Source organism: Podarcis raffonei, chromosome 7 (assembly GCF_027172205.1).
Source record: "Podarcis raffonei isolate rPodRaf1 chromosome 7, rPodRaf1.pri, whole genome shotgun sequence".
In the NCBI taxonomy this organism is placed as follows: Eukaryota; Metazoa; Chordata; class Lepidosauria; order Squamata; family Lacertidae; genus Podarcis; species Podarcis raffonei.
In genome coordinates this window covers 80,900,442-80,923,180 of record NC_070608.1, presented here as the reverse complement: position 1 = coordinate 80,923,180, position 22,739 = coordinate 80,900,442, and the positions used below count along the sequence as shown (strand labels likewise).

Below are 22,739 nucleotides of genomic sequence, written 5' to 3'. Positions count from 1 at the left end.
AGCTAAGTGGAAAATATACAATCAGGAAATAATGTTCAGTTGTTTCTATTGCTCTATTACCAATACTGACATTCCAGGGTTTTTTTTGTGTGTGTATATTCGTAACAAAACTCTTATCCTATGACCAAAACATTTTAAATGGCATCAAAAGTGCCTATTTACCCTTCGCACTGCAATGACCTCTCATGTCTGTCTTAAAGACTCCTTAGATTTCATGGGTCAAAATCCAGCAGTTATCTAAATGCAAATGTTGTAGAATAAAAAAAAAAGAGGTATTTTGCGAGGTAGTGCAATTAATGTCAGTATTAGATTCAAAAAAATCTTCATAGTCTTTCAGAAAAGACTATACTTTCAGGAAAAAGGAAACTGGCAGGCAACATATTTCTTGTTTTACCTGCCTGCTTCTGGCAGATAAGGCCTTTAGGAGATTAAAAAAAATGGTTAAAAGGAAAAGTTGAAGGACAAATCAACAAATATTTTATTGGCTTTTGTACTCGCTACATTAATTGAACACAGAACTTTATACAGTCTTAGACAAACCTCCCACCTATGCTCACATTCCTAGGAAAAAGTTGGATATCTAACCATTATAAAACAGTCTCACTATCATTTATAAAGTTACTAAACAACATTTATCATACTTTTAAACAGTTTCAACAGCCATGTGATAACACGAATCAAAGTATAAGGTGAAGAAACATCCCGGTATATCCAACAGAATAAGACTGCTTAATTGTTAAGGCACTTAGGAAGAAGCAGCCTCCAAGAACTGTGTAATTTCATAGCACATGATGCATGTCAACTGTGTCTGATATGGATCAGAATTATAGACCACTTTGAAAAGCAACAACAAAAATCATGCAATTTTGGTGCTGCAAGAAAAATACCATCAGTGAATCTAGATGCTACTGCTTCACCCCAAGTTTGCAGCATTGTTTCAGATGGCATCTCCCCTTTGCTTTCATGTTATCCTGCTTCCCATATATTTCTTCTTCTTCTTCTCCTCTGATATACCCAGCAAACACCAGAGGCAGAGATTAATGGTGGAAAATGGTACTCCTGAAGCATATTTCCCAGGGAGCATAGTGTATACCTGATGAAATAACAGACAATCCAGGCAGGTGTTGCTTTGGGCTATCCTTCATAAGACACTGATGAAGTTGACGAACCTCAACTGAAGTACAAAGAGGTATGAGATGATGAAGCTTGATCTGTGGAAACTGGCAATGTATCAATTGTTGTTGCCTGAAAAATTCCAAGACTGGTGATTCAACACTGACTAAGAATTGTTTCTGATTAAGCTACAATCCTCCACACTCTCTCAAAGTAAGTTTCACTTGCTCTGTTGAGAAATATTTCAAGTGAGGAAGCTGCAAGAAAAGTATCCCCATCTTCTGTTTAAGCACACAAACAGAAGTATAGGAACTATCTAGGGGGGGAAAAGAAAGTATAGATGCTGTGCAGGATTCCTCACACCGATATCACACCTCATCTTTTCTATCACACAGATAAGTGGAGTTATCAGGTCAAGTGGGATTTTGGCACTGTATGGCTTGAAGATTGGTTATGCCCTAAGTAGAGCAGCCAAAAATTTGGTACATGAATGGCTCAAGGCAGAAAAATCCCTTTGTGTTGAAGTGCCAACCACTACAGTTAGTTTTTCTTCTCCATAGTGGAGAACCAGTGATGAAAGCTGGCTACTGAAATTTAGTATTAACATAGTATCAATTGCCTAATCTGGTATACTTAACTTTATGTTAGTAAACTGGTACCCTCTGGTATAATGCAATATTTGCTTTACTGAAGTTGGCTGCTACGTGCTAGCAGAGCATGGGGACATTTCCTATCATGTTTTTCAAAAGGAAAATCCTCACATTTAAAAGTACCATAAGATTAAAGCCCAGTTCAAAATTTGTGGTCTGAGGTAGTTTTGTTGGTTCTTTAAAACCCAAGACTCTGGGTGATATTCAACTAAGTCATACTCAAAGCAAACCCATTAATAGCAATATTTCACTTATTTAGGTTCACTGCTTTGCATGGGTCTATTCTGAGTATAACTTGAATGTACGAAGTACAGAAAAAGTTTTAAGTTATTTTAAAAGCTTTAAAACTGAATGCTATCCTTGGTTGCCTTAATTAGCAGGGGCAAACTACCCATTACGTCACAAACATATGAAACAAACCCAATATCTCCTTCTCCATTGCAAAGCACCTTCCAGAGGTGGAGATCTGCATTAGAAAAAGGCCAGGAGGAAATGAGACGCTTAACCCTTCCCTTTGCAGCAACTCTCCTCCTAGAACATCCCACCCCTACAGCTGCCTTTGTACCTAGAGGGCTCCAGGCCTATTTGTGAGATAAATGCAGGTTCTGAATACTAAAAGCACATTGGAAGGGGAAGCTTCAGAGGACGGCAAGAAAAGGGTTGACTGTTCGCCTTTCCTCAACTGATGCAAACTGCCCCTACCTGAATGTGTTTTGCCACATAGATGGGGCTGCCAGCGCTTTGTGACACATGGCTGCAGTGCAACACATAGTTTACCCCTTAGTAAATCTGCTCCTGCAAATTCTTTTCCCCTTCACTAATTTTTCTGTATGCCAGAAATAGGCCCCCAGTACATCTAGTTCACCATTTTTTTGCCGAAATAAAGCTTACGATGGGTGCTTTATTTTAAAAGGCTAATTTCAATCACTAAACAATTAGTAATTTTAACCTAGTATGCCATGACACAGCATGATTGTTTGATATTTCATATTATGATTGCCTATGGTCGAATTTCCAGTATGTACTATCTGTATGGTTCTCCAGTGTTTGAGCAAATGTACTAGCCCTAAAGCAGGGATAGCCAACAGAGTAGCCTCCAGAGACTGTTGGACTACAACACCCATCATCCATGACTATAGGCCATTCAGGCTGAGGCTGATGGGAGCTAGATCCAACATCAACTGAAGGCCACCATGTTTGCTATACTAAGATGTCAGGTATACACAGAAAATAAATCTACTTGAAATCTGTAATCACACATTTCACAGCAAAATTTGGCCCATTTTAATATCTCTTAGAGAGGCACAACTGCAGAAAATCTTGCTAAAAAAATAAATATTTATGTTGTCAAATGTTAGTGCAATCGTTTGCATTTCATTACCATACCTAACAGGTTTATATAAATACATGGCCTTTTGGCAGGGGCAGGGGGCGGGGATTAGGACACTTTTGGAGAAGTCATATAGCTGCCAAGTAAGGTACGGATTTCTTTTGTGGGAAAATCTGTACCAATTTAATATATACATTACAATGCCTGCTAGTATTCTAGGAAAGTAGAAAAGGAAAAGTGCAGCCCTTCTGCATAAAAAAAATAAAGGTTTTCTTTCTTCCATTTCAATTATTTTCTTGCACAAAATAGTGGAGTTCCACATCAGCTCCTTTCTTCGAAAAACCACTTCTGGTATTCTGAATTGGAACACGGCCGTAATAAAGGTGCTGAATTGCCATCATAAGCATTAGATTCTGCTTGTATGCACTTCTGGGTCTGCACATGGAGTAACGTTCCATCCTACAAAAGATGGTACAGAACACTTTATACTTTACAGTAAAGACAGTATAATAATATTTGAGAGTCCAGCTGATAATGCACTTATCAACATTGCTTTTTAGCTTTTTATTAGTCTAACTGAAAGAAGGAAGACTAACAGAAAAGCAAAGAGGCGTGGGATTCTGACAATATTTTTTGTGTGCAGATTCAGAATCTGAAGATTAGCAACTGCAGTCACTCTTAGTAAGCAACTGACTCTCTGTCAAGACAATGGTAATTAAGGATAACTCTTTTTCTTGAAACCCTCCAAAGGCAGCCTTCGCTGATCAGTGTAGAAATTAACTTTAACATGAGTTCTGGCAAAACTATTTCATACTTAAATGCTGTTTATAAACATTAGGAACAGACTCCCACGAGGGGTAGTGCACTCTCCTTCCTTAAAGGTTTTTAAGCAGAGGTTGGATGGCCATCTGTCATGGATGCTGTAGCTGAGATTCCTGCTTTGCAGGGGGTTGGACTAGATGACCCCTGGGTCCCTTCCACCTCTAAGATTCTATGATCTAGTTGAGATTCTTGCATTGCAGGAAGTTGGACTAAATGACCCTCAGGGTCCCTTTCAAATCAACAATTCTCTGGAAGTTCTGACAAAGTTGTTGGTAGCAATTATCACAATGTAGCTGAAGCAGTCTATGTAGTAAAGGAGCAACAATTTAAACACACCTACTGAATAAAGTGAAATAAAAAAAGGATTTTAATCTGATATGAAGTTTACAATTTGAGGGTACGCCCTCCTTTTCCTTAGTCAATCAAAAATACTTTGGTGAAGAGCTGCAATGGCCTGGATCTGCAAATCACCAACTGTATACAGCAGTTTCAGATAGCATATCTGCCTAAAAAGAGGAAGGCATATTATCATTCTTTGCAGTCCAGTATCAACTGGGGTTAAGGGACGCGGGTAGCACTGTGGGTTAAACCACAGAGCCTAGGACTTGCCAATCAGAAGGTCGGCGGTTCGAATCCCCGTGACGGGGTGAGCTCCCGTTACTCAGTCCCTGCTCCTACCAACCTAGCAGTTCAAAAGCACATCAAAGTGCAAGTAGATAAATAGGTACCGCTCTGGCGGGAAGGTAAACGGCATTTCCGTGTGCTGCTCTGGTTCGCCAGAAGTGGCTTAGTCATGCTGGCCACATGACCCGGAAGCTGTACGCCGGCTCCCTCGGCCAATAAAGCGAGATGAGCACCGCAACCCCAGAGTCAGCCACGACTGGACCTAATGGTCAGGGGTCCCTTTACCTTTACCTATCAACTGGGGTTGCACCAATCAAGTGGTGCTGCAATCTGCAATGGACGCTTATCCAGGAAATCCACTCAACACTCTGTTGTAAATATATTTCCTGATCTTTCAGGTGCAGATGGGGGGGGCACAGATGGGCAACAGCTTTCAGACCCCTGACCCTCACATTGTACTGAAACCAAGCTTCTTCTTAAGCATGAATACATTTGAAGTAGTTTCAGTGAGTGAAGGGAAACAAGCAATGAACTGCCACCCCACTAGAGCGCAATTCTATTTGAAGCTTCTTTCGGGGACTGATCCCTAACTCATTGCTAATGGCTGCTGGCTATACAATGCAAGCAAAAAGATTGTGCTGCATCCTTACCTCTCTGAAGAAAATTTTCTGATTTTCAGGAATGTTCTGGATACCTTCTTGGCACAAATACATTTTCAAATAATCAGATCCCGGATCAACCGCTGCACAGACTTCAGGTTGCCGTGTGTTGTAACGTATTTCATTGTGGGAGGTGTATTCAAAAAACTGCAAACCCCAAACGGAAATAAAATCTCTACTAAAACTTTAGGTATGTATGTGTGACATTCAGACAGACAGCCTTCTATAGAGCTTAAATGCAAAAAAGTCACCTTTTTTGGAGGGGTCCTCCAGACCAGAAACTAAATTAACATATCCAGTAGCAACAACTGTAACCTTTCTGAATTGCAGCCCCGACAGATTGTTTTTGGTAATTTGTTCATCAGTGTCAAGGTTGATTGGTGGGTGCTAGTAGAGATAAGAGTCCGGGCCTCCAGCCAGTTTTACAGGTTTATTAAGTCCATTTTCCTATTTACACACAGAGCACTCAGAGCATGTCCTGCTCATTCGGTATCAGATGCAGCGACTGAAGTTTCCTTTCGTTTTCTCCAGCATAGCTACTTCTGGAGCCCTCCCCTTCTCCTTCCTCTTTTACGTGAAGAGCTGAGCCCCGGAAATTGCTCCCCCCTCCCTGATTCGTTGCTTCCTGACATCCCTTCTTCATCCTCACCCTCTGAGGCTTGTCTCTGTATTTTCCCATCATCTCCTCCTTCTCAGCCCCCAGTTCCCTGACAATCAGGCACTAACTACTGCCAATATAGTAACAGTAGTTAGTGGTAATGAATATAAAGGAACACACACAAAAATACCCAAGAAAATGACAGGGAAATGGATAGAAAGAGGATTAATGAAGGACCAGTCAGGGGCAAGTAGTTAGTGGTATTTTGGCAGCTTACAGTGGAAACCTATGCATGTTTGCTAACTGTGTTCAATACAGCTTCATCCCAAGCAGTAGGGTATATAGGGATGCAGCATTTTATATTTAAAAAAAAATACTTGTCAGAGGCTCAGGAGCAGAAGAGCAGGGGAGAGAGCAGATAGAGAGCGGAGGAGAGGAATCAGAGGGGAGCGTAGGGGAATATGACAGTGGACCGAGAGATTCCATGAGCTTCTCCAGCGAATCAGAAGATTCCCAGGAGAGGGCGCCTATGGTAAGGGCGAGGCGAATCCCAGAGGGGACGATCCATAAACAAGGAACCAGAGGGGAGTCCCAAAGGAGTAGCGGAGGAGTAGGGCCAGTTTCCCCACCAGAGCACAGTGGGGGGGAAGAGTCACGTGAGTCAGGACCATCTTCTCCTCCATCGGGGAGTGGGGAGAAGGAGGGAAGGCCAGGTCCAGCTAGCCTCCCCGAAAGGGGGAGCAGTGACACAAGTGTAACGGTCAGAAGGAAAGTGGGAGGCTGCGCGCGCGCGCCAAGTTCAAATGTGGAGGAGCGCGGGACAGCAGAAAACCCGGATTGGGAGCCAGGTCCTAAAGCCCGAAAGAGGGGGGGGGAGGAGTCAGGAGAATCAGCGTCAGAAGAATCTCGGAGGGCAGAGACTCCGACTAGCAGAAGGACCCAGAGAAAGAAGGAACAGAGGAAAAGGTGGAGTAAAGCTAGAATCTTAAGCTGGTGTCAGGGGGGCGGAGATTCAGATGGGACTTCTGCGGTCTGACGGATAGATGTAGCGTTGCGCGCTGCACGTCTGGAAATGAGACTGAACTTCAATAAAGACTTTTAAACTTGAGCAAGAAGCAGCGTTGGTCTTGTGTGAGCTGGGACCTTGGGCAGCGCTGACAATACTATACCCTGCCTTTCTACCAGGTCTTTAAGGTGGCTTACAATCCAAGACAAAATATAAAATTCACACAAGTTTGAAACACAAACAAATCAGTAACAGAAACTAGCAGCAGGAAATTGGCACACAGCAAACGACAAAAGGATTGTGCTTTTACTTACCAAAAGCCCAAGGGAAGAGAATAATTTTAACTCTGCACCTAAAAGATAGGATGGTAGGTGCCAAACAAGAATCTCTGGGGAGGGTATTTCATAATCAGCTAGGACCATGAGAAGAAAGAGGAGGGAAAGAAGGGATTGTGGGAATTGGGGCAGGACAGGAGGTTTACAGCGTTAATAAAGGTTTGCTGGTTCGATCCACAGAGTACCGAGCCAAGAGAAAGCAGCTGAAAAGGCAAAAACCTTCCTCCTCCATTTAGCCCTGAGTGAGTTGGAGGACCTCAAATGTGAGAGCAGCTGTTACAGCAGAAGAAGCTGTGGGGCTAAGAGCTTCAAACAAAGCCTGCTGCAGGCTCTGCAACAGCAGTGAAGAGACATGCAGCCAGCTGGGAAAGGCGAAGTGCACACCAATAGACTCACTCTGGCTATGCCAGGATCCAGCCCAGGAGATGAATGCCACCAGAATTTAGATCCTAGACCATAAAAACAAAGCCTCCTGCGGTTGCAATCAGCGAAGTGGGTTTTGCAGGGGGGGAAATTCTAGTCGAAAAAGTTGCATGCAAATTTGAGTAATCTGCATCACCCTAGAGAGCGATCCAAATTAGCACTTTGAAACAACTTTAGACTTTGAAACAACTTATTTTACCAGTTTGCATGTCACTTTAAAACCACAGTTAGGCTTAACTGTGGTTTAAAGGTGTACACGAGGCATAGGCAAACTCAGCCCTCCAGATGTTTTGGGACTACAATTCCCATCATCCCTGACCACTGGTCCTGTTAGCTAGGGATCATGGGAGTTGAAGTCCCAAAACATCTGGCGGGCCGAGTTTGCCTGTGCCTGGTGTACACAGCTTTCTGGTGCATAGTGCTAAAACTACAACTGCTTTGCTCCCCCACACCCCCTGCTGCTGGGAACATGCTTCATATAATATCTGTATGAAGCCGCTGGGTGAAGTTTAGAGTTGGGTGCCATTAGCACCCAATCCATATCTACCAAGTTAGGGGAAGTTGTGGAGTGCTGGATCGGTGTCTGCATATGAACTAATAAACAGACTGGGTCCCAACAAGACAGAGGCCTTGTGGGTTGGTGGTTTTTGTGTATGGGAATTAAGCAAACAACATGGAAGCGTTTTGACACACAAGACACCCTGCCCCAAAGGAGAAGGTGTATGGCTTGGAGTCTGTTTGGCCAACTTCAGTTTGATCTACCAGCTACAGTCGTTCTTGATCAGGGATAGCATCTCCACAGTAATTCATGCTCTGGTAGTCCCCAGTTCAGTGACTGTAATGCACTCTATATGGGGCTGTTCCTGATGAAGACATTGAAGTTTCAGTTAGTGTAAAATGTGGCAACTAGGCTGCTAAGTGGAACTACATATTGAAGCCAGAGTTAAGATGCATTGCACTGATTGCAAATACACTTCTGGGCCTATTTCATAAATTTAGAGTCATAAAACCCTAAAGAAATGGGAACTTAGGTATTTGAAGTAGCATCTCTCTCCACTATGGTGTTAAATGGTTGAATTTATAAACAAACAAACAAACTGCCTGAACACTGAGATCGGCTCATTAAGATACCATCTTTAGGAGATGCCCATTATGTCGAGATGCAGAAAATAGACCTGATGGAATAGGTTATGGAGTGCCCTCCTTTCTGAGGTCTACCTGGAACAACTTCGGCTTTGTTTTGGTGCCAGGTTAAAAACTAGTTATTTACTCAGGCATTTGTGCACTGTCAAAATTTGCTGCCTGGTACTACAATTCACCAAGCAGAAGGCTGGCGGTTTGAATCCCCGCAACGGGGTGAGCTCCCGTTGCTCAGTCCCTGCTCCTGCCAACCTATCAGTTCAAAAGCATGTCAAAGTGCAAGCAGATAAATAGGTACCGCTCTGGCGGGAAGGTAAACGGCATTTCCGTGCGCTGCTCTGGTTCACCAGAAGCAGATTAATCATGCTAGCCACATGACCCGGAAGCTGTACGCCGGCTCTCTTGGCCAATAAAGCGAGATGAGCGCCGCAACCCCAGAATCAGCCACGACTGGACTTAATGGTCAGGGGTCCCTTTACCTTTACTACAATTTGCTTTGTGCTTTAAGATTAGTGTTCATTGTTTATTGTTTTGTGTGCGTTAATTCATTAATACAACACTTCAATATACAAAGTAGGTGTCCTGCCTGAGATCAAGCAGGATAGAGTGGGTTGTAAATATTTTATTATCAAAAAACATGGACAAAGAAAAGGCAACTACATTTTGACCCTCTAATGGAAGTAAAAGGAAAATCTTACCTGATTTTGTCCCATGCCATGACAAGGATATAATATGACTACACGTCCTGTTATATCATGGTCATCAAGAGGATTATAATCAAAACAATAATTTGCCATCCCTCTGTTCTTCAGCTGAAAGGCAGCAAAAGGCAGTTAAGAGATACCAGCCCACAATCCAAACATTCCATCAGTCGCTGCACTTTTAAAACTATTAATTTATCAGCTTATAATTCAGTATCACATCAGATGCAGCGATAAGAATATTTTTTTAATGAGAAACCATCACAACTAAATAGTAGGAACCAATGATCTTAATTTAGTCCTGACTACTAACATAAGCCTACTGATTTCAGGGGCTCTACTGTGAATATGACTTAGTCAGGTACCACACATAGAATACAATTATATTTTGGGGGGGGGGGGGTTTCCTCTCCAGATTGTGTTGGTAACTGCCTGAAAATATATGCCCTGGAGCTTTTTAAAACACGCTGACTGTTCTTTGCGCCAGGGAGGACTCCCACGTTCTATAATTGGTCCTGAAATGTCAAATACGAGCTGGTGATGAAGACCAATGGTCAAAATTCACTCAGCTGGTATATGGACTATTTTTATAATCTAACTTTATATTCACTTTTTTATGCAGAATGAGGTAGCAAATGAGAATTTGCTGTTGAGAAGTGTCATGCTGTTGAGAAGTGTCATGAATAATAATAATAATTTCAATATGAATTACTATTGACCCTGGCTCCAAATTTCTTTAGGCCAGGTCGAATATAATGTGACTGAATCTACATTGGAAGGACTTTCAGGTCTTCTGTGTACTAATTTGCTGGGAAGCTGTATGTGTCGAAAAACATAGTTCTCCCCAGTGAAAACAAGCATGGAATGAACTGATTCTTTCTTTATTTGCATTGAACTCAAAATGTCAGACCCAAGAGCTACATAAAAAGAAGAATAATTTTCCCTTCAAGGAAATTCACAGCAGTATCACCCAAAAAAAAAAGAAAAAAGGATTTCATAAAGAAAGGATCTGCCAAGAACTAATAAAACCAGTAGAGGGGAGGAAATATAACATAAAGCAAGCATGACTGGTATGTTTTCAGCTATGGGGAAGACAGCCAAGACAATACTGGATAGGTATCCTCTTGGTAGGCAGCAAAAAGGAAGCCACTGGAGGAACATTTGTTAGCCAGTCACCTGATATATTACATAATACACTTACATATGACATATGGTGAATGTTAACATATTGTGGTAGCAGCACACATGTCAAGGGGTATTCCCAGAAAAAAGCATGGCTCCTTTATAGTGGCATTATACCATGGGTAGGCAAACTAAGGCCCGGGGGCCGGATGCGGTCCAGTCGCCTTTAAATCCAGCCAGTGGACAGTCTGCGAATCAGCATGTTTTTACATGAGTAGAATGTGTCCTTTTATTTAAAATGCATCTCTGGGTTATTTGTGGGGCATAGCAATTTGTTCATTCCCCCCCCCCCCAAAATATAGTCCGGCCTCCCAACTGCTGAAAAAGTTTGCTGACCCCTGCATTATACCATCCCTATCATGGAATCTAATTAGTGGGAAGCATCTAGCTGATTACAGTGGTACCCCGGGTTACATACGCTTCAGGCTGCATACACTTCAAGTTACACACTCCGCTAACCCAGAAACAGTACCTCGGGTTAAGAACTTTGCTTCAGGATAAGAACAGAAATCAGGCTCCGGCGGCGCGGCGGCAGCAGGAGGCCCCATTAGCTAAAGTGGTGCTTCAGGTTAAGAACAGCTTCAGGTTAAGAACGGACCTCCGGAACGAATTAAGTACTTAACCTGAGGTACCACTGTATTGCTGCAAATACAATTCTGGACCCTTGATGAGCTCCAGAAGAACCTAGTTATACAGTGGTACCTTGGTTCTCAAACGCCTTGGTTCTTAAACGCCGAAAACCCAGAAGTAAGTGTTCTGGTTTTCAAACTTTTTTGGAAGCCGATTGTCCGATACATTGCACATTATCAGTACTTCTTACAATAACTCTGTACAAGGTAGATGGTATTATTATTGACACGGTTTCCAGTGCTGAGAGACAGTGGATTACCTATGGCTACCTAGTGAATTCATGGCTAGGTTGAGATTTGAACTTATTACATTTTCTGCTGATTTCTGCCTTGCCAAACTATCCTGAAGGAGAGATGTCAGTCTTACGAAAAACCCACCTTAAAAAAAACATTTTACTTACCATCCCAAAAAAGCCAGGCCTGTCCTCTGGCACATGGAGTTCTGGGTAAATATTATCCAAGTACCACTTGAAATCCTTGCATTTCAATTTCTCTCGAAGAAATCTTCTTTCTGTCACATCTCCATAAGGCTCCTAAAAAGAAAACCAAAAGTAAATTAAAATTTCAACATAAGGAAAGCTACAGCACAAACTTTGAAATGTCAGGAGGGAAATGGAGTCCATCTGCATGGAATATTTGTCAGGTTTGTACAACCTGTGACCTACCAAGCTGAATTCAGCCCACCAGTCATATAGTCATAACATTCTGCTACTGGGTTGAAATGGCAAAAATGGGGTTGGGATAGGGGAAGCTATTAGATTCTGGTAGGCCACAAAACATGGCTGGTACACCATGGTTTTTTCCCCCTGGCTAGTCACAATTTGTGCAGGCCTGAAAGTAGAAACAGATAAAATGTAAGGCTAAGTATATAAATCCCCTCCTCCTCCAGCCTTTTAAAGTATGGTCAAAATAGGACATCAACATACTAACATCATTAAGTTAATATTCTATATGCTTTTTCTACTTGGATGTTCTGATTTCACATCCAAACTTTAGTTTTGCTACTGCAATAAAACTGATGCACGTGTTTACAGCTAGTCACTGACCTTCAAACACTGTTTCCTAATACTATCCTGATAGAGCAAAGACCATATTTAGTATGACCCAGGGATGCCAGATTGAATTAAATACTGGGGGGATGTAAGCCCTGCCTTACATAATCAATCACATGACATGGCCCCCACACACCATTTGAATGGCAATGCACCTCAACTTTGGGAGGGGCTGATCCCCTCAAATATTTAGGGGGGGGGTCAAAGGGACTTTAGCCCCTAGGGGTTGGCTCCTATGGTATGACCACAATTGAAAGAGGGTTAGTTACCAGCAAAATTCCCTATAGGCAAGCATCATAGCATCATAAATAGTGAAGGACCCAAATCCAGACAAAATCTGTGTGAAGTCTCACAAAGGTAACTCAGTACAAACACCATAATCCCCCTTTATCTGCAGTACCAGTACATATTACAGATTTCTAGATCAGGGAGTTTGTGTTCTTACCTTCATTAAAAATGTGTGGTATTTGATTGTATCCAGCCCATTAACTGAGCCAGATTGTTTGGTATCTATTTAATCATATCCCAACCTAGCCTCAACATTTTTAGTACCAGCTGTAACCTTGATCGTCTGCGATATTACTATTCAAAATCATTAATAAACCTACTGGACTAGAAGCAGGTTTCTCCTTCCATTTGCAGAAGAGACAGAGGTCCAGTGGAGGCTCCTGCTGCAGAAGGTGGGGACGGAAGGAAGCTATTTTTGCCAATTCCCCCTTCCTAGTGCTCCATGTATTACCTCCCACACTGTTTCAGAGGGTTCTCTAACCATATGGAACAGCTTTTTTGAGGATACTGGCGGCTTTGGCAAAATTGCCTCTCCCTTCTGTAGGACTACCTGATGGTAGCAGAGATCCAACCTATGGAGTTTTGAATTAGAAACCCTCAAATGTCCCAGCAGAAGGACCCTCTTGATTTTATGTAATGCCACCAGGAGCTATTGGGTACCAGAGTAATCCTTTTTCCTGCGATCCTTCTTAAGTTTTACCTCTTCTAAATGAAAATCAGATTACTAGAACCAACTATTTATAGTTATCCAACTGATCACATTTTCTCAAGATTATAAATGTATTTGGTAATACTAATCCTGAAGCCACATTGATTGGCAATAATTATAATTGTAATAATTATAATTCTACCATCAAAATCTTTCCTTTAATGTAGAGTTATGTATTTATCAACAGTTCAGTTATTCTAGTCAGGATAGCTAACCTATAATTATCAAGATTATGCAGCCTATTCTTTTTCAAACTGGCAAAACACTAAGGGGTAGTATCCAACAAAGTAGATCCACTACTGCACGGGTTTCCACTTGTGCAATGGAATTTCCCCTCTCTGTCCTCTCCCTCTGCACCTTCCTCAAATTTGCTTCAAGGGGCTTGGGGAAAACATCAGAGCAGATTTAGGGCGGCAGAGTGTGGGGAGGAAAGGAAAGTTCCCTTGCACAGCCGTAAGTCCTTGTGCTAGTAGATCTACTTCATTGGAGACCATTTCCATTCTTTAGGAATTTTGTCACTTTTGTGAGATGGATTAACAGCCCTGCAAAAAGTGCTCTGTGTTCTCAGCGCGTTACAAAAACAGACATGCACCAAGGCAATTCAAATTATGTGCCTGGCATAAATAATACCCTTTGCTGCCTTGCCTCTCCCCTTTTCCCTCTAGAGTCAAAATTTAGGTGACAGGCTCCTCAGAAAAGTGATCTGAACAGTAAGCTTACCTTGCGCGCAAGTGGATTTCTGTGGTAATAAAGCTCTTTGTATGCATCCATCCACACTTCTGCAGCACGGACAGAGTTAGCCAAAGCCTTTGCCCTTGAGTAGGGAGCTTGCTTTGGGAAAACATGTCCCACGTGAGAACAAGGATGGATCTCAAGACTTCCTCCACACTGCCAGATCTAAATAAAATAAAGAAAAACAAACAAAACAGCCTGTATTGCAGCGCTATCCTATGAACTGGCTTAAGCAGCAGCTGTTTAAGAAGCTACTTGTACCACTGAAGCTCAAGGTAATGCTTTAGAAGTTGAGCAAATACTCCTGCCACACTTCCTCCCAAATCCCTTTCCATTACCAGTTCTGACTAGCTTTGTTTTGTGTCAGCCTCTATAGCTTAGTTTAACTCCATGCATATTTCAAGATCTATTCTATGGGTGGTAGAATAGTAGAACTATTGTATTTAATGGACCTAACTTAATTTAACTGGGTCTACTCTAAGTAGAACTTAATAATAATAATAATTTTTATTTATTATTCAACTTAGTTGAATACCACCCAATATTTATGATTCCTCCCCTAAAAATATGCCTAATGTTTGATCTCTCATGCCGTGTGAACACAATCAAATATTGCAAGGACCTTATGTCAACAGTCTAGCACAATTATTACTGGAAGCATACAACATTGATATTTCCTACATTTGGATTTCTTCCTTGTGAACTTTGAGCAGCTATGCACCGGCCTTAACTTTTAAGGAACAGGACAAATGGGCAGAGTCACTGAGTATCTTTACACAGGATGTAATTAGTTGAAGAATGTATTTTATACACGGAATCAGCGGGTGGCTACGGAGGACACTTCAGCTGAGAGGATAGACGAGATGCCTGGGCATTTCACAGCATGAAATAATTATTGGCTCATTTGTGCATTAGATCCGTTCAATTAGATACTATATTAACATCAAAGAGTATATAATTTAAGTAGCGCTATTAGACTGAAGCATTACAGTATCTACGTTTTCTTTATAGGTAGATGCAGTACGGAGTGTTTTGGGAAGTTTAATCTACAAGTTCCATACTTAGTATGACATCTATATTCTCAGATGTTGCTCTATTCTCCAAACAGTGACGTGGAGGGAGGAACTGTATTTTGCCATGCAACCTACACTATTTACATATAACCAAGCTTGATAATAGCATGTGGTGCCACCAAAAAGAAATGACTTTGCAGTTATGGATCATACGCGTATGACTAGACATTACAATCCATACAAAACCCAAACACCCCAGTCCAAAGAAAGCTTGTATGTTTATGTCCCATTAATTCTAAGTAGGGAATATGTTCATCTTTTGGGGAAAATATTTAGGGACACGGGTGGCGCTGTGGGTTAAACCACAGAGCCTAGGACTTGCGGTTCGAATCCCCGCAATGGGGTGAGCTCCCGTTGCTCAGTCCCTGCTCCTGCCCACCTAGCAGTTCAAAAGCATGTCAAAGTGCAAGTAGATAAATAGGTACCGCTCTGGCGGGAAGGTAAACAGCGTTTCCGTGCGCTGCTCTGGTTCTCCAGAAGCGGCTTAGTCATGCTGGCCACATGACCCGGAAGCTGTACGGCAGTTTCCTCGGCCAGTAAAGCGAGATGAGCGCCACAACCCCAGAGTCGGCCACGATTGGACCTAATGGTCAGGGGTCCCTTTACCTTTATTTTCCTTATATGGGGCATAGCAAGTACAATTTTACTTCCATTAACGTTTGGTAGGACTTGCCTGAAACTATGGAATCACCAGCTAGTTATCCATCAGAGCACTGGACTACAAAATATGAATGTTATTACAACTACCTAGTTCTGGATGACAGAAGCAGCTCAGGAGAATGAACTAGACTTTGTATTCATAATAGCACTGGCAAGGACTGGTTTGATTAACAACTTACACTACACTACTTGCATATTTCCTTTAAAAGACAGTTATTCATGCAGGAGACATAAGGAGCTTAATGAGATTTGCGTGGAGGGGAATGTTTCAGGGCTACTTCCAATAACTTTACTTACCCGGAATGAAAATTCAAGGTTTTCTCCTCCCCAGACTTCCATTCCTGTGTCATAAGAGCCGAGGTAGCTAAAATAATGCTTACTGACTGCAAAGAGCCCACCAGCCATAGTAGGAGACCTATGAGAGGAAAGTAACTCTGACATTAGGGAACACATTGTTTTTCTGTAACAAGCATCATTATGTGGCTCAACATATCAGTGCCATATTATTAATGGTACACCTTTTACAAAAAATGTCCATGGACCAGAATGCAACTTATTCATACCTTACCAAGAAAACAAGGAGGAAGATATTAACATTTTACAAGACAAGTTTTGGTTGCAAGAAATGTTTGTGATAAAATACATTCTGCTTTCACAGGCTGCTCGATTACAACTAGGCTAATAAATCCACATTATTTAATACTTTAAAAGAATAAGGGTTCAAAGGGTGTGGTAGATAGATAGATAGATAGATAGATAGATAGATAGATAGATAGATAGATGATAGAGATAGATAGATAGATAGATAGATAGATAGATAGATAGATAGATAGATAGATAGATAGATGATAGATAGATGATAGATAGATAGATATAGATAGATAGATGATAGATGATAGATGATAGATAGATAGATAGATAGATAGATAGATGATAGATAGATAGATATAGATAGATGATAGATAGATAGATAGATAGATAGGCAGGCAGATATCTTACTGAAATAAGGTACACACGTATACTGTATTTACTCAAATCTAATGATCACCTTTTTTGGCCAAATTACATTGCAAAAATTAAGGTGCACATTGGATTTGATGGCACATTTACATTCTCCAGCAAATACTTTTTTTGGTTTCAAGGTTCTAAAAATTGAGCTGCACATTAGAGTTGATGGCACGTTAGAATGTTATTACACAAACATGCATTTACTGAATGGTACTACTTAAATTCTAGCTGACCTCCAGGCAAACTAGAAAGATTAAGGCTGCAACCCTAACCACATTTACCTGGGAGAAAGTCCTACTGCATTGAGTAGGACCTACTTTTCAGTAGACACTGTTAGGATTCCTCTGCAAACCAAGCACATTCACAGCTAATTTACAGCAGGGATGGGGACCCTTGGATCCAGGGGCCAAATGTGGTCCTTCATTCTCTCTGTAGGCCATACCCCTGACAGGCCCTGCACCCTCCTCTGATGATTTTTATTAGGATGGAATGTATCTTTGAACTGTGATTATACCTCTTGCTTGCCTGGATTGAGGATTGTCTATTTCTGGCCGCACACACTATTGAGGGAATGTGGACCTCAGAATGAAAGGGGTTTCCCAGCCACCCTCTGATTTATAGGTAGCACTGTGCCCAAAATGGCTAGCAGGCTTTTTTGTTTTTTGTTTAATGATCGGACTACAAATACAAGACACCAAAACCCATTTAGAGAGAAGAGTGAAGATACCAGAAAAACAATAATTTAAACTAATGTGACAGATCCAAGAGCGAAAAGGGCAGATTGTATTGATAAAGCATATCTAGTATGAATGCCCTCCATTTTATCCCCCATTGTTATTTATTGTTATCACAGTATACTGTTTTATTTTGTTTTTAAGCTGCCTTTTATTATATAGAAAGGTGGGACATATATTTTGAAATTAACATTTAAGAAACGTTCAGAATGATCCTATGAATAAATTAGATATAGACACAATTATTAGCCCATGGTGACCATCACGACTGGCTTTGGTCACAGTCCAGCCCTCTAACCACTACACCACATTAGCTCCTAGAAAAGGCTTTAAGTGCAATCCTAACCATGTCTATTCAGAAGGAAGTTCTGTTGAATTTAAAATGGTTTATTCCCAGGTAAGCGGAGCCAGGATTGCAGCCTAACCGCCCCCCCCAAAAGGAACTAAATGAATTGCAGATAGACAAAGACACAGCCAACACCAAGGAATTTGTATTAAATATGTTAGAAAAGGAAATGGAAAGCAAAGACAACACTGGATATTTCCTCAATACAAAAGAAGGCACAGTGAGGATAAAGAGGCAGCTGAAGTAATCAAAGCCTATTTGTTTTGGTCTTTACTAAAAATGAAAGCAGTTCTGGGTACTCTAGTTCAAGAGGGATGTTGAAAAGTTCTTAATGTTTCAGAGAGCTACAAATCATACAAGGAAAGTTAAGGAAACAGGCACGCTCAGCCGAGAAGAAAGAAAATTTGAGGAAAACAGGTTGACAGTTTCAAATGTTTTTAAAAGAATCTCAGAAGGAAGAGGGGGAATAATTATTTACCTCTCTACTAAGGAAAGGATGAGAAAACCAACGACTTCTAAGCAACAGAAAGGTATAGTAATAATGCATGTTAAATAATTCGGTATCAATTCGAAGTATGTTTCAAATTTTATTTATTTATTACCTTGTTTATTTAATCTATTTTTACTCTGCTATTCAGCCATATCCCCCAAAGTAGCTTACATCAGTCCACATAACAAACCAGCCAATAATCAAGATTGATTAAATAGCATTATATCACTGGACAAACAACCATTTTCACTTGGCACTTAAATACACGCAAAGGAGGCACATGGCAAATACAGGGGTGCCTCGCAAGACGAAATTAATCTGTTCCATGAGTCTCTTCGTCTTGCGGTTTTTTCGTCTTGCGAAGCATGGCTATTAGCGGCTTAGCGGCTATTAACGGCTTAGCGGCTTTAAGAAAAAGGAAACAAACTCGCAAGAACTCGCAAGACGTTTCGTCTTGCGAAGCAAGCCCATAGGGAAAATCGTCTTGCGAAGCGACGCAAAAACCAAAAAACCCTTTCGTCTTGCGCGTTTTTCGTTTTGCGAGGCATTCGTCTTGCGGGGCACCACTGTAAATGTGAAGAAGAGCCCTAAATGGGATGCCACAAAGGAGAAGGCCCTCTCCGTGAAGAAGGCCCTCTCCCTGACAGCCCTGATGATGGGGGTACCTAAAGCCATCCCTCTGATGAAGATGTTCCAAGGGAGCAAGCAATTCTGTTTGGGGCACATTAAAGTAATCTAACAGGGATATTGTCAGGGCATGGAAAACAGCGGCATGATATCTTTCCAAGTAGGACTGCAGCTGACACATGTAACAGAAGTTGATTAAAAGGCACTTTGAGAACTACGTCCCCTGCAAGGCTGGATCTACGTAATAGCACCCCCTACCTATGGTCTTGGTTCTGTTTGAGCAGTGCAACTCCATCTAGAACTGGCTAAATCCTAATTCCATGGTTCGTCAATATGCTGGTCTTGCATCGATTGAGATCCAGTTCTGCAGGGCCAGTCCAGGATATTTTGCTGCTTCAGACAAAACTGAAAATGGTCCCCACTTTGCTGCCATTGCCTCTTCTACACAAATGTGCTGCCATTGCCTCCTCCACACCTGGCTGCCCCTTTTGCCACTTCCTCCTCCTCAGCAGCAGCCAGTGGTGTGGAGGTCAAGGTGGAAAAGGGAGCAGGCAGGCAGGCATGGAGGAAATCAGATCTGCCACCTGAATTGACTGCCTCACATTCCTCATTGATGAGCCAGCCCTGCAGGAACTCCAGACAACCTGCTCAGAACATGCACATCCTCGCCTAGAAACTTATTTTGAACTAGTTTGCTCACACTTTGGATGCAACACTAGGGAAAACCATGGCTTAGTGCAAATGAGCAGGTTCCTACAGCACAGACTGTGGCCCTGCTGCTGCTGCTGCTCTACCCAGGGCTAAGCCATGGTTTGACTTAGCATTAACCTGGTGTGGCAATCACACAGGGTCCCCGGACGTTTCACCGTCTATTGATCCCTGTGCCACCACTTTATTTCTCACTGCCACCACCCAGGCCCCACCTGGTACAATACTGAGTCCAGTCAGGGTTAAATTGGAACATAAACTTCTGTTTATTTATCGCAGTTTAACAAGCGTGTGGTTTCATAAATGGTATCGGTCAATTACATTCATGGGGTGCCTATCCAGACCTATAACTTCCGCTACCTGCTCTCACCCACTAAACCACCTCTCAGATATTTACTTGTCTTCCTAGCTTCTAACTGTTCCTGACTCAGCTTATTTCGCTACACTAACTCAACCTACCCACAAACTCTATCCCAATTCACTCACACTCCAACCAACCACCCAACTCCCAACGAACTCCCCCCTTCACCCCTCCCAGAGCTGGTTTGATAGTCCCTCTGACTCCGCCCCCCTGAGTTCTTATTGGGTAACTTGTTTAACTATTTCACCTCCAGCACTCTCATATGTTAACGTCACACCAGGACTCATGTTTTGCTTCACTCCACACAAAGAATGAGTCTGGGTGTAACATGAAGCCAAACCATAGCACAACACAGAGTAGCATGGCAGAGCCAAACCAGGGGAGGAGCACAATGGCTGCAATCATCACTCTGGAAACTCACACGCTTGTTTGTTCGCACAAAGCCACTGTTTGTCTTGCTATTATGTGTAAACTGGGTGACCACAATGCTTGGAGATGCAGGTACTCCAAAATCCTAGTTTGACACTTGTTGACAATTTCATTCGGGAATTGGGCCGTAAGATAGGAACAAAACTTCCATTGCACAGTGGCTCTAATTTTCAATTAGGAAGAAGAATTACGTTATTCTTAACTATCTCCTAAAATCTTGACATTCCAGCTTGTTCTCCGCTAGTAACCAATACATCTTAACCTATTGTTTCAGTGTAAAATTAATCCCATGGAGATAGCTCAAGACTAAGCTTATTTTATATTAGCTCTAATATTTCTGAATTTTCACTAGGAATAGCTATCTTCAGTGTGATATTACTACTCTTAATGTTTTGGGTTAAAAATGAACACTGCCTTCCAAAAAACTAGCATGTACATAATTCTCTTTAATTGTTTGTGTCTGGAGGAACAGACTACCTTAACTGTAAAGGGGAGCTTAAATCCTGTACAAATTACCAGCACACAGAACTAAGATTTTGCATTTCAGTGGTACCTTGGTTTGCAGCCGTTTTGGATTACAACCACGTCAAACCCAGAAGTGCGGGTTCCTTTTTTTGGATTATAACCCTTTTTTTGGGATTACAACCCTTCTTTTTTTTTTTTTTTTGGAGGCCCCATTGGCGAAAGCGTGCCTTGGGTTACAACCTGTTTTGGTTTACAACCGGACATCCGGAACGGATTATGATTGTAAACCAAGGTAAAGTAAAGGTAAAGGGACCCCTGACCATTAGTTCCAGTTGTGGCCGACTCTGGGGTTGCGGCACTCATCTCGCTTTATTGGCTGAGGGAGCCGGCATACAGCTTCCGGGTCATGTGACCAGCATGACTAAGCCGCTTCTGGCGAACCAGAGCAGTGCACAGAAACACCGTTTACCTTCCCGCCGGAGCAGTACCTATTTATCTACTTGCACTTTGACGTGCTTTCGAACTGCTAGGTTGGCAAGAGCTGGGACTGAGCAACGGGAGCTCACCCCGTTGCGGGGATTCGAACTGCTGACCTTCTGATCGGCAAGTCCTAGGCTCTGTGGTTTAACCCACAGCACCACCCGCGTCCCAAGGTACCACTGTTCTATTTCTAAATGAGTTTGTTCAACCCTGTTAAAAGGTAATTTGGAAAGAACATTTTAGTATTCAATGAAGATGACTGTGAAAAACCCATTCCAGATATGCCATAATGCATTTGTAACCAATATTCCATTTGCCATGGCCTTGTGAACTGAACAGCGGTTGATCTTCTCTTTGTGGCCTATTGATGTGTAACACATACACATAAACAAACAAATATGTACTGGCTTCTCACCTGCACCACCACTGGTTAATATCTCTGTGTTCTGAGAATTGTACAGTATAAAACTATGTTTACAAATGAGGAAAGAGGAAGATTTACATATGTGATTTTAAAAGCAGAATTTATATGACAACCTACACATTTATGTGTTATAGATAGAACATTCAGAATCCGTGTTGAGAAGCAAATTTCAGTTTAGTCAGCCCAATGGGTTTAGCAGTTTAAAATATATTTCAAAGAAAGTAGAAATCAGTCTGACCTGATGACATCAACCTCGGATCTCCTCTGTTTTTGTTCCCTCTCGGGTACTACATGCCAGGTGAAGACCAGTCTCCAGTCAAACCCACCAATCTGTGGTTCCCCAGGATTTCCCAAATATTCAAAAGTGTTCCAGTCAATCACATCGATCACAGGGCAGACAACAGCTGATGGCTCTTCTTTAATTCTAAGTAAGTTAATAAAGAAATAATATTTGGATGATGTTCACAGAAGCAAGAAATATCAAACAACATTACGGAAGCACACTAGAGTACGTATGTTTATAGGTTAAATGGTTTATTATTTTCCATTGTGCGGCAGGAAGCTTTTATAACTTTTTAAAATAAAAAATAAGTAAACATAAGCTAGCTCAATTTCCCTGAAACCTCTTGAATCCATCCCCTTCCTGTACTTATTTTGCCTTCTGCTCCAACTACTGTTTGATGGATGAATGTAAGCAGGTTTGTAAAACAGTTGAGAACATACAGCCCACTGGTGGCATGAGGATTTATGGAAGGGAGTGACAGAATTGTTGTTGTTTAGTCGTTTAGTCATGTCCGACTCTCCGTGACCCCATGGACCAGAGCACGCCAGGCACTCCTGTCTTCCACTGCCTCCCGCAGTTCAGTCAAACTCATGCTGGTAGCTTCAAGAACACTGTCCAACTATCTCGTCCTCTGTCGTCCCCTTCTCCTTCTGCCCTC

At 41.9% G+C, this 22,739-nt stretch overlaps 1 protein-coding gene across 1 annotated transcript in view; it reads right to left on the bottom strand.

The window, feature by feature from the left end:
- Window positions 1–454: 454 nt before the first annotated feature.
- The window catches only part of GALNT12 (polypeptide N-acetylgalactosaminyltransferase 12), a 38,127-nt gene continuing 15,842 nt past the window's right edge, over window positions 455–22,739 (bottom strand). Inside the window, exons 4-10 of the mRNA XM_053397181.1 lie at window positions 22,037–22,222; window positions 16,024–16,141; window positions 13,982–14,158; window positions 11,614–11,745; window positions 9,399–9,512; window positions 5,190–5,345; window positions 455–3,552 (exon numbers count right to left, since the gene is read on the bottom strand). Of these exons, the coding sequence (XP_053253156.1) occupies window positions 3,415–3,552; window positions 5,190–5,345; window positions 9,399–9,512; window positions 11,614–11,745; window positions 13,982–14,158; window positions 16,024–16,141; window positions 22,037–22,222 (1,021 nt within the window). The 3' untranslated portion in view covers window positions 455–3,414. The remainder of the gene's footprint in view (window positions 3,553–5,189; window positions 5,346–9,398; window positions 9,513–11,613; window positions 11,746–13,981; window positions 14,159–16,023; window positions 16,142–22,036; window positions 22,223–22,739) is intronic.